General features: G+C 45.5%; 1 protein-coding gene across 4 annotated transcripts in view; it reads left to right on the top strand.

Annotated features, from left to right (window-relative positions):
- The window catches only part of TAF1 (TATA-box binding protein associated factor 1), a 67,135-nt gene extending 55,114 nt beyond the window's left edge, over nt 1-12,021 (top strand). For all 4 annotated transcript variants that reach the window (XM_066580853.1, XM_066580852.1, XM_066580851.1 and 1 more), the window contains exons 36-40: nt 248-370; nt 7,979-8,077; nt 8,332-8,482; nt 9,396-9,570; nt 11,371-12,021. In XM_066580853.1, coding sequence (XP_066436950.1) covers nt 248-370; nt 7,979-8,077; nt 8,332-8,482; nt 9,396-9,570; nt 11,371-11,587 — 765 coding nt within the window. In that variant the 3' untranslated portion in view covers nt 11,588-12,021. The remainder of the gene's footprint in view (nt 1-247; nt 371-7,978; nt 8,078-8,331; nt 8,483-9,395; nt 9,571-11,370) is intronic.
- Nucleotides 12,022-12,724: the final 703 nt, after the last annotated feature.

Raw genomic sequence — 12,724 nt, 5'->3', positions numbered from 1 at the left:
AAAACAAATTTACGATATTGTCTATATACCCAAAAGTGGCACCGATAAAAACTACAGATCGCCACGCAAAAAACAAGCCCTTACACGGCCGCGTCCACAGAAAAATAAAAAAGTTATGGCTTTTGAAAAATGGAGATGGAAAAATACCAAAAAATCGCTTGGTCCTCAACGCCAAAATAGGCCATGTCATTAAGGGGTTAAAGCCAAAAATGCAGCATGTCTGTAATGTCCATTTATCTGTTTGCAGCCTCCTGACTATTATGACACAAACACGTCCCTGAGCATGTCTCAGGAAGCTCCTTACTACCCAGATGAAAGCAATATGTCAGCCACAGAAGCAGCTACAGCGTCACTGGAGAAGAGAAGCTTGGTAATAATATGCTCCCCGTTTTTGTGTATTGCTGCAGAAATATCAGTGATCATTTTTAGCCTTTTTCTCAGCTTACTTCCGAAAGTAGCATTGTAGTCTCTATATTCAGGCCAAATAAAATTTTCTTGTCCGTGTCATTTGGGGACACAGCAAGACCTTGGGTATAGCTTTTGCCACTAGGAGGCAGACACGAACCACAAAAAAAGGTAGTCTCTCTTACCAGCTAGATCCCTCCTGCAGGCACTGAGCTAAATCAGTTTTAGCTTAGTGTCCCTACTAGACAGACTTCCTGCTCTGTAGGTCGTTTCTCCTCTTTTGTTTGAGTTTATTTTAGTTTTCCTTTCTAGATGGGGATCAGGGAGGAGCTGACTTGCCTGATTTTTGCCAAGGGGGCGGGGCAAACAGTGTTGCATCAGACCCACTTGTACTCCCTCCTCCCATATGAAAAAGTGGACCGGAGTAGCTCTAGCTACTCTGCTTCCCGCCAGCTATGGGGTGTCATGAGGTTCTGTCACCACTAAGGGATAATCACTGAAGACATGATCCTGCTGGTGCTCTGGGGGAGCAAAAAAGAAGAGGATTGAAAGTGAGGTTGAGTATGTGCATTTGGTAAATATGTCCTACCAACCCCCCACCCCACAATATTCCAGCCATCACTTAGTCCTTTCGATCCTATTATTCTCAGGGTCTGGTCCATTCCCTCGTCACCATTCTGGGTGGTCTGGCCTCTTCCCTTCTCACCTTTCTATGGTACCCTACTCTGTTTGTGTTCCCCTCTCCATGTAGGTATCTTTGCACTTTCTTTTTTTTTTTTGGTGCTTCCCTAGCCTCCACCCACCTTTTCCCAGAGCTCTTTGACCCCCTGGGTCACCTCGGCCGGATATAGCTTCTGAGCGGCAGCAAGTCTTCCGTCTCAAGGCTTGGAGGCGTGATCCAATTGCTGGTCTACTCGATGTTAAAGCTTTGTGCAGCCTATCGGCATGCAGTCTACAGCTACAGAATTTTCATCCTCTCCCTCCACTGCTTCAGGCTTGTCAGCTGCTCCTCCTTCAGCTTGATCTCGTAGCTCCTTTCAGCAGGCAGGCCCCAAATTTAGGTCCTGGTCTTTAGGCCTAGGCAGGAGGCTGGACTTCCGATGAGCGCATCATATGCATATGGGACAGAGGAAGCTCTCTAGTAGGAACTACCTATAACCTTTTGGTGGATGCAGTAATTGTAGGTAAGACTCTCCTGCAACCTGTTATAAGATGCAATATCTTCCCGAGCTCCCCTTCTCTTCTCACCCCTTTCGAACCCACTGGCCCACTAAAATGAGCAGTTTTGCAGAATATTCTTTCTGATGCTTTCAGGGTATGAAAGGCTTCATGTAACTATATCCAAATACATTGAGTAGTTTTGATTGGTCCTTTGGCTAGAATCTAGAGTAGCATCTGATGCATCCTTTATCTGGGGGGCATATAATAAAGTTGACACTAGGCACAAAATGTTAGATTTTAGTACAGGGTTATGGAAAAGAGCTTAATCTGTTCACTCTGCATGTAACCCTGGTATTGCAGTAGCTCCAGGATCAGATACCCCCTTGCTAGAGCGAATGTCCATGACTAGGGGCAACATCTTGTCTCTGTGGTCAATACTAGTACCTTGGTTAGAGCCACGGCTCTTCTGGTCTACTACATAAAAATAATAAAAATCACTACAGTCAATATATGGAACCGATTACTCGTTCCCCGCTAGGTTTCTGCATCACAGTGGGCAGTTTTTCTTTATGTGGTGGTATCACACCATTTCAAGGCAGCCAGGCCATACCTTACATGTTCAGTCCTCTCTTGCTGTCTCTAGTTAAGGGTAAGAGGGCCCCGGTCTTGGGAAATATTCTGGCTATCCTCTGTGCATGTCTGTGACAATGATTGCTGTGGAGGTGTGATCCAACCTCCATCTTGGCTCTGCATTTTGCACTCCCGGCCTTTTTCTAGGCAGTGAACGCCACCCGGTGCTCCTGATATCGGATGTAAGGGTATCTGCTGCTGGTGACTGAATTATTAGTTGTCTGTGACAACGCCACTGTGTAAGACACCGGTTTTTCGGTATCATGTAGTTAATATGGCTGTGAAACTCCCACTTCCAGGAGAAGAAATTAGTTTTTCTACAAAACTGTGTCCCACATGGCAAGCATATACCGCCTCATTACCCCCTTCCATAGGAGGAGTAATCTAGCGCTATCACATTGTCTCTTGCATGGTGATCATATACCGCCTCATTACCTCATCCATAAGAGGAGTAGTGTAGCACTGCAGGACGGTCTCTCGCTTGGCGAGCATATCTCTCTATTACCCTCTTCCATAGGAAGATGGCACTATGATACAGTCTTCTGCATCGTAAGGGTACCATGCATGATGAGCATAGATCGCCTCATTGCCCCTGTCCTTAGGAGGCACATTGTAGCATGATCTGTCTCCTGCATGCCAAGTATATACCACCTCATACCTCCTGCCTGCCTTTGAAACTGCAGCATGATGACTTCGCACAACGTCAGTGCTCAGTGACTGTGTCCTACATGGCTGCGCATGACGAGCGTATACCACTCTATTACCCCCTCCTATAGAGGAGTAATGTAACCCTGCAAGACTCTGTTATGACTTTCTAGCCAGGTCATGTGTCAATATGCCTTTATAGCCTCGTTTTCCAGAAAAGGAGTTGTCATATTATGGTTGACTCTGTTTTGGACATAATTGAGCTTACTGCACATCACTAATAGTAGTCTCATACCCTCTGTTGCTACAATGCAACATAAGGCAGTCGCAGTCTCATCTTTCCCCTTCCTTGCGAGGGAAAATATTCTTATTAGGGCTCCTGCACACTGGTGAGGGCAATATCGGGCCGCGATTCACGAACCAATATCGCACTCGCAGTCCTTCTGAAAACCCATGGAAGCGAAGCGTTTTTACATGGAGACAGCCTCACATCCCTGCAGGGCTGAAGGAATTCCCCACAGCGAGGAGAGAGAAAGGGGGGCAGAGCTACAGGGTATCTCCTAGAGATCTCCCCATATTTAGAGAGATAGGCGACAGGGCTAGTGGGTGGATCCCTCTTGCCCCACCCCATTTCTTGGCTAGAGAAGAATCATTATGAAAAACGTCTCTAGCCCCGCCCCTTCTCTCGGAGGGAGGGTGAGCATATTTACATCTTCATCAGCACTTCGGCCCTATTCACCAATCAGGTTGTTGGAATTGTGAATCAGAACCAATCAGGTTGCTGGAATTGCTGAATAGGGCCGAAGTGCTGATGAAGATGTTAATGTGGGGAGGGTGACTTCTAGCCCCGCCCCCCCCCACCTCTCCAAATATGGGGAGAGCTCTAGGACATCCCCTGTAGCTCTGCTTCTCTCTCTTTCCTAGCTATGGGGGATTCCTTCAGCCCCGCAGGCTGTTTCGCGATTTCCTCCCATTGAAAACAATGGGCGATTTAGTTTTAAAAAAAGAACATGCTGCAGTTTGTTTTCTGCATCGCAACGCAGTGCTGTGCAGGAAGAAAATCTCTAGGAACTCCTTTAAAAGAATAGGTTTCATATTTGTGGGAGATTTGTATGTCCCGCAATGCACAAATCTCGCACAATTTTCTTGCCAGTGTGAAGGAGCCCTTAAAGGGGTTGTCCCGCGCCGAAACGGGGTGTTTTTTTTTTCCAACCCCCCCCCCCCCCCCCCCCCCCCCCGTTCGGCGCGAGACAACCCCGATGCAGGGGTTAAAAAAGATCACCGGACAGCGCTTACCTGAATCCCCGCGCTCCGGTGACTTCTTACTTACCTGCTGAAGATGGCCGCCGGCATCTTCTCCCTTGGTGGACCGCAGGGCTTCTGTGCGGTCCATTGCCGATTCCAGCCTCCTGATTGGCTGGAATCGGCACGTGATGGGGCGGAGCTACACGGAGCCCCATTGAGAAAAGCAGAAGACCCGGACTGCGCAAGCGCGTCTAATTTGGCCATTAGACGGCGAAAATTAGACGGCAACCATGGAGACGAGGACGCCAGCAACGGAACAGGTAAGTGAATAACTTTTGATAACTTCTGTATGGCTCATAATTAATGCACAATGTACATTACAAAGTGCATTAATATGGCCATACAGAAGTGTATAGACCCACTTGCTGCCGCGGGACAACCCCTTTAAGGCCTTTTAGACACAGTTTTCGCTCAAAAATCACACAAAGCCATCTTTCGAGCGATAATCGTCGTGTCTAACTGCACTGACACCGTGCAGTTTTCGTTAAGCCGTTTTTGACCGCTGATCTTTCAGCATGCCGAAAGATCAGCAATCCGTTATTAGGAATTCACAGCAGGATACAGATGATACTATTATTTCAGCTGTATCCCGCTCCCTGAACACAGGCGGGGAAAGGAAGAACACAACTGTCCAGCTGTGCTCTTCATCCTCCGCTTGGAGTGCTCGGCTGTATAACAGCCGGGCGCTCCGAATGGGGGACAGCTGAATGCAGAAGACAAGCAGCACCGCTTGTCTTCTGCATCCCCCGCTCAGAGCGCAAGGTGATCACCTTGCGCTATAAAAAAGCACACAACGATTATCGCCCAAAAATTGCTGAAAAGGTTTTTTTGAGTGATAATTAATCGTTGTGTCCAAACCAGGCTTTAGCCTTTGGTTTTTGAATAGATTATGCAGTTGTCACAACTACCAGGCTGCCTTCTTTACAACCTCCCACAGGGGGAGTATTCGTATTTCTGTGACACCCCATGGTGTGGCCAGACCCAATTCTTCATCCTAGAAGGCGTAACAGTATTTCTGCTGGACACTGTATCTGATGTGGGTACGGGAGGCTTGCAATTACTGCTGAACCACACTAGTGGCTTCTCATACACTCTAAGCTAACTATCCCATTGTGGCGGCATCAAACCATCTCATCACTTTCTTGGATGCACAACATTACAGTGTCCATACACCCTGCATTTGGCATCGCTTTGCTGTTATTTGCACTGTCTTTTATCTCTCCTATGGCAGGGTAATTGCATATGGCCAATCTATATTGCATGATTGGTCAGTGCTTTGAAATTTTTTTTATTTTTTTTTCAGCCGCAGTATTGTTCTTCTGGCTAATGTCCATAACAGCCTTTGCATGGCGGACGGATCATATTTTCCTTTCATGTTAAATGTTATTTTGTGGTTCCTGAATTTACATAACCAGCAGTCCAAGCGAACACAGTTCTCGTCAGTATTGCACCTCTAGGAGGGTGCTCTCCGGGCGTAGCTTCCCAAACTTTCTGGGATAGCATCATATTTTTATGGCCATTTCCTTGATCATGCTGTCCTCCTAGTATGTCGCATTGTCTTCACCAAGGCGTACTTTCCAAGGCCGTGGCATTTTCCTCAGCTGACTGCTATCCATTGGGTCTATATTTTTCTCATCAAATGGATTTTGTCTTTTCCCTTTGAATGGATCAGTACAAATTCTTCAAGAATCTTTCCTCCTGATACTTTCCCCGGCATCTCATCCACCCTTCTGTCCCTCAGATGCCAGATCCATTCGCTGGTCATTCTTCCACTTGAATCTTACCCGGCAATCAAAAAAAAATAACTCTGCATGGCCACACTCAGGTTGATGAGGTCCAGTATACTGCAGCAGACTCCGTTCCATGCCCCAGCTTTCTTCACTCGGTGGGTAGGGATCTGTTTAGTGGGTGAACGTTTTTTCCTCCAGAAGTCTAGGTGAAGAATCAAAGGCGTAACTTGAAGCTTCTGGGCCCTGGTGCAAAATCTGTAACAGGGACCCCAAGTATAATGCTTTTTTCATAGTACTGGGCTCCCTATATGGAGAAGAGAGGCCAATTGGGCTCCCTAAGGCTCCTGGGCCCGGGTGCAACCGCACCCCCTGCACATCCTATAGTTATGCCCCTGTGAAGAATCCTTTTCAGCGTCCGCCCAGTCATACTCTTGCTTGCCCTTTACCCTATCAGATGCTCCTCTCTTTCCCTTCCTGGCCTACTCTTCTACTTTCTATCTTTTCCCTCTGTTCCATAGCCATCAGTTATATTCTGCAAGGTGCGTCTCGGACTGTACAATATGTACTTTCTGCAAGCCTAACGTGTCTCTTGGGATCTCATCCGGTCCTGGCTACCTTTCCAAGATGATCTCTCTTCTGTTACTCTGAAAACATTAGAATATGGTGTGCTGTGCTGTCAGCTTGCTCACTTCATATATCTCACGATCCACTGCTTGCTCAAGCGGATACACCTGCCCCCGGTCCTGGGCTTTAAAGAACAGAGCATTCCATGCAGGAAAAAGTGTAATCCATGCTTGCTTGCAGAGTAAAATTTGTAATCTTCCTTTATTTAGTCATATTTAAAATTGCCAGGTATACACCTCTAACCAGACGCGTATCGGCTGCACAGAGCCTTCGTCAGTGGTATCCAAACAAACAACAAAACCTTGTACTGCGCATGACCATCTGCAAGCATGGGCGGCCAGACGCAATACAGTTACTTGCTATATGCAGGGTCACAGGCGGGATCCGACCCGGTCGTGTGATCCCAGACTCAAACAGTCTGTATGATTGAAGTTGTGTTGGTTTTCTCTCTCTCCTACTGCTTATGCACAAACTGATTTAGCCAGTGGATAGCTGATAGAAGTGACTAAGGCTGCCTGCAGACGGGCGGGTCGGATCCGGCGGCAAGGATTCTCACCGCTGGACCCGACCCGAGCGCCTGCAGGGACCAGCGCGTACTCACCCGCGCCCTCGGCTCTGGCTGTTTGATGTGCCAGCTTGCCGGGCAGCCGGCGCATGCGCAGACCGGAATGGCGGCGGGTGAGTGACGAGCCCCGCACAGAAATAGAATATGCCGCGGTTTGTTTCGCGCGGCCGTCTGCATAGGATTGCATTTGTTAACGCAATCCTATGCAGGCTTCCAGCGGCGGAAATCCCGCCGCGGAATTTCCGCTTGTGTGCAGGCACCCTAACTCTCTCTTTTTTTTTTGTGCTTGGTGTCCACCTCCTTGTGGCAGCAGCTATACCCAAAATCTTGCTGTGTCCCTTATTGAACATGACGAGTAATGAATTTTACGGTCTTGACTTGTCCTCATTAAGCAGAAGGGGCATGGCCCTGCCACGGCTCTTAGATCTGACATGCCAGAAATTTTCTCTAAGTTGGTTTTACTTTAAAGGAATTTTTTGGGCAATATACTATTGATGACCTGAGGATACGTAATCAATAATTAACCAGCTGGGGTCCATCGCTCGAGTCCCTGGCCAATTTGCTGTTCAAGTGCTCGCTGTCAGTGCCACAACACACAGGGCTATGGACTGTAAGCAGGTCGCTCTGACCCCTGTGTAGTGGCCGCAGCTGGTTTGCAGGAGCAGCTCTCGTTGACTTTAATGGGAACTGTGCCTTCAGTTACAAGCACCAGCCACTACACAGTGACTTCCGCTCCATACCCCATGTAATGGCGCTGACAGCGGACAGCAAAATAATTGATCAGCCGAGTGCCGAAACTTAGCGATCAACTATTGATGACCTATCCTGAGGATACGTCATCAATAGTAATTGCCCAGAAAAGCACTTTCTCTTGCTTACTAATATTTTTGATCACTATAATCTCTATCTTCAGATGAGGCTAGGAAGAGGTCGGCTCGGGGAAGATGATTCAGATGTTGACATTGAAGGATATGAAGACGATGATGATGGGAAACCTAAGACCCCAGCTCCTGTAAGTATTCCTATAAAGGTGTTTTGACCAGTTTACAGATTTAAAGGGGTTGCCTCATTTCTAGCTGTTTTGCTTGCAGGAAGCAGGTAGCTCCATACTTTGCGCAGTGGCCCAGGTTGGTACTGCAGACTGAGTCCCATTAACTTCAATAGGACTGAGCCCTCATTACCAACCAAGGCCATTGCGCAATGTGGGACAACTCCTTTAAGACTACATTCCATATTTAATTTCCTTTATCCTATCAAATTTCTTAGGAAGTTGAAGATGTTGATGGAGATTTGGTTGAGGAAGATGAGAACACAGTACAGCAGCCTCAAGCTAGCGTATTATATGAGGATTTACTGATGTCGGATGGTGAAGACGACGATGATGGAAGTGATGAGGAAGGAGATAATCCATTCTCATGTAAGTACACTATTTTCTTATATAATAAGGCTCTGTATGATTTAAACAACCGTTTTAATCTATTGGTTTTTGCACATATTACACTTTATAGTCTAGAATTACTGTTAAAGGGCTACTCCAGTGTTAACACGTTTTTCCATCATTGCACCCCTCATTTGATTGTCACACTCTGGAGGTCTCCTATGGATATTGCATTCACTTCCATGCAGTGCCACCTGCTGTCTGAATTTTGATTTCTCACTGCTTTCTCTTTCTCTATGCTGTGCTAGCAATCCCATGATGCATCCGCACAGCATCATATGACCAGCTAGAGCCAGTACCATCTCTGCCTGCTGGGAGGGCTGTGGGATTTATCATTACCTTAGTGTCTCCTAAATAAGCTAAAAACCTTAACTTTATACTCAGGATGGTGAAGTGTCACTTTTTTATTATAACTGTATGACAGAAGCTTCTGATCATCATCAGCAGTAACTGTGATTGAAGTTTCTGCCCCCCTACCACCTGTGAAAAGCCAATGCGATACAGTTCATGCAGTTTCATCATAAGGAAAGTTCTGGTGACTGAAATAGTGACTCGTGGAGAGGACACAAAGCCAAGTAAATTCCAAGTGGTCACAAAGAGATCACATAGCCCGCATGTGTGTGAAGCCCATGGTTACCAATGGGTTCTTTCAGGCTACAAACATCTGATGTGAAAGAACCCATTGGAGACCCTGGGCTTCACATACTTGCGTTTTGTAGTGTTGTCGCATTGCTACAAAATCGTGCGCTTTTGTAGCCTGTGTGAAACAGGCCTTAATTAAATAGCAATTTTTTGTTGTGCTGCTCAAATTGATCATACTTATGAATGTTCAGGAATGTGTCACCGCATTTCTTGTTTTCTTAGCTTTTTTGCATATATATATTTTATGCAGCTATCCAGTTCAGCGAGAGCGGCAGTGACTCGGACATTGAGTCGGGAGGAATTAGACCTAAGCAACCTCATATGATGCAGGAGAATACCAGACTGGGGATGGAAAATGATGAAAGCATGATGTCCTATGGGGAAGGCATGGAGACCTCACAAGGGCTGGAAGACAGCAATATCAGGTGTGTGGCAGCCAGCAAGTAATTTACATAAGATAAGGAGAAATAACGTAAGGCCCTCTAATCGTTCAGTGTAAACGCAGCCAGCGATCGAACGATAAACAGTTCGCTTTTCATTCATCATTCATTTTATGCAGGTATAAAAAAATCAGCGTTGGCTCATTCACTTATCGTTCTGTTTAAATACCGATCATTCAGTCGTTCTCCATCACAGGCTGCCTGAATGAACTCGGACATCGTTCACGCGTTGAAACGACAAATCGGCTCCTCTAAACGGACCCATAGCATGACATTGCCCAAATTGTACAAATATTAAATATGTATTAGTAAGAGGACTGTAAGAAATCTGCAATCATGTAATATAATGTCATGTCTAACTAAACACTGTTGTACCCTAAAGTGTCAGGGTTGCCCAATCAGATCACTTCTGACATTCCCAACCCAACTCTGACTAAATGGGGGAAAAAAACTGATTGGTCAAATTCTATTTATTTTCACCATAAGTGGTTGCAAACATCAGGTCGATCGCTCAGCTCACTTGCAAACGTAATTTCCCCCATTGCATGGTAGCAAGAAGCAGCTGCAAAGGATACATGGAAAGTAGCAGATTCCTGCACTCTGGATCTGTGACTTATTAGAGCTTTATTAGTATCAAAAAGGAGCCAACATATACAAAGAGACTGACGCGTTTCAGACAAAAGTCCTATAATTCACCAGTCCCAAGTTAGAGTACTGCAATCTTTGCTAAATTTCATGAAATATAGTTTGTCTCAATATTCCGCAAACGTTTGGCGTGTACCACGGGGTTCTCTTATCACAGGAAGTGATGGCATATTGCTAGCATGTGCCAACACCTCCACTTGGTGGAGGTCTGACTGCTGAAACCCCCACCAATCCTGAGAACAAAAAGGGCTACTGCTTGGGTTGGTTGTAAAGGCACGGCTCACATTGAATGTAACCCCTTTAAGTCCGAAACAACCAGACATTTTTGGGCGTATTTTTTTTTTTTTTTACCCATGTGGTGATTTTAATGGCCCAATTTTTTTTTCTTTATTTTTACTGCATCTTTTTTCGTTACATTTAGGGATATTTTTAAACCTTTTTTCACTGATATTTTTTTCCACTATGTAAAAACCAAAAAAAAAAAGATTTCTTTTTTAATTTATTCCATTTACATTATAATAAAGTACAGGAATGTGTTCGCCGTTTTGATATAGTTTGTATAATCTCAGATTAAAGGGCAGGTAAGGCAGTGATTTATGTTGGCATCGGCGATGGGTCTTTTTCATATCATCTATATATAGATTTTTGTAACTTTTTTTTTTACCATCGTCTTTTGTAATAGGCCCTATAATTAAAGGATTTGTAGGAGGTTCAAAAACAGTTCCTTCCAGAGTACTCCCAGCAACTGTTCATGCTTTGAATTTGAGTTGTGGCACGGACCCATTTTCTTCAATGGAGTTGAGCTGCGATGCCACACAAAACCCATGAACACTTGTGGAATTTTTGGAAGAAATCAGTCTTTTAGAGGGAACCTGTCACGTGCCCACAGCACCCTAAATTGGTGTACTGACAGGGAGCCGTGTACTGGATTTGTTATACTCACCCGCTCTTGCGTTGTCACCCGGTGAAATTGGCATGTGACACGACAATCTGACTATCTTCAGTTTCCCGTGCGCCGAAAAGAGTCACGATTTTCATACGTTGCGCAATCTTCACTGGGTGACGACGCTTGATCGCAAGAGTAAATGTAAGAGTAAATAATCGCATTGCTTACAAGTGCCGCTGATCTATGTTTTATAGTTATGGCAGTTATGAGGAGCCCGACCCAAAATCTAATACCAGAGACACCAGTTTCAGTAGCATTGGAGGCTATGAGCTATCGGAAGAGGAGGAGGACGAGGAAGAAGAGCGTCATGGACCCAATGTACTCAGCCAGATCCAGCTATCGGAAGATGAAGAAGACAGCGAAGAGTTTGCATCCATTCATGCAGATAGTGACATGGACTCTGATACTTAAGGCTGCCTGTCCACGGGTGTTGCGGTATCCTGCGGCGGATCTCCGCAGCGGGAGCCGCCGCCCGGGAGCAGGAGCCGACAGATGGATCTCCGCCGGTCAGCCTATCTGACAGGCTGACCACGGAGAATCGCAGCAAATCGCACCATGTTGCGATTTGCTGGCCGCGAGCAGAGAATCGCAATAATTCTCTGCTTGTACACAGGGGGGAAGCGCTTCACAATACCTGTGAGAATGTAACCTTGTCAGGCTTTTAAACCTCAGGGGCAGCTCTGTATCAGAGGCCTGTCCTACCTATGTAAATATACGCTTGGCTGTGCAAATACTGTCTGTGAATTTCCAGTGTCATGTACAAAGTTTTTCATGTACTCTTTCTAACAAAGTGCACTTTGTCTGTTGTTTTAAATGTATTTTTAATTAAAGCAAAACTACGTTCAGCTGTTTGTGTCTAGTAAGATTCACCCTTTTCTGGCCATTATACAATGTGCTATAGGTCACGTTTCACCAGTTTTTCCCTCTGCAGGCTCCATCTCTAATTGTCAGTTTTCACTGACCTGGTGTATGTTGACAAACTACTGTTATGTTTCCCAAACAGTGAACACACAGGGGAGAAGGGTCTTTTTTAGCTCTCTGTAGCACAACCTCAGAGGCAGCAGCATCATGGAGGACATAATACAGCAGGACTGAGCAGTATATGAGATAGAAAATGTATTAGAGCCTTCAGCAGCAGTATCTCTGTCTCTCTCTGCAACTGCACCCCCTACAAGAACTTTTTATGAACTGCATGTAACCTGATCTCTCAGTGCCAAAATGCTTATTTCAGAATAAATGATCAGTGCAGGACACAGCAGGGAGGAGAAGTGGCTCAAAAGTGGAGAAAAAGGCATTTTTCTCTAATAAGATATATTACATTTCTTATATTCAACCATACTATTGATTGACGCAAAATCTGTTGACATATCTGTGCCAACTTAAAAAAACAAAACAAGGCAACAAGGAGATTGTAGCTTCACAATGAACTACAGTAGATGCACCATGCATTGTATTGCGGAGAAGGATCAGTTTTTCACTTCTGTTTCTTAGCACATTTTGTGAAATTGACTGTAATTCCCACCACACAGTCTGGATGTGGCGGTAAAT

The sequence above is a fragment of the Eleutherodactylus coqui genome, chromosome 10, assembly GCF_035609145.1.
Source record: "Eleutherodactylus coqui strain aEleCoq1 chromosome 10, aEleCoq1.hap1, whole genome shotgun sequence".
NCBI classification, from domain to species: domain Eukaryota; kingdom Metazoa; phylum Chordata; class Amphibia; order Anura; family Eleutherodactylidae; genus Eleutherodactylus; species Eleutherodactylus coqui.
Note: the sequence above shows the minus strand (reverse complement) of the source record. Positions and strands in the feature narration are given on the sequence as shown.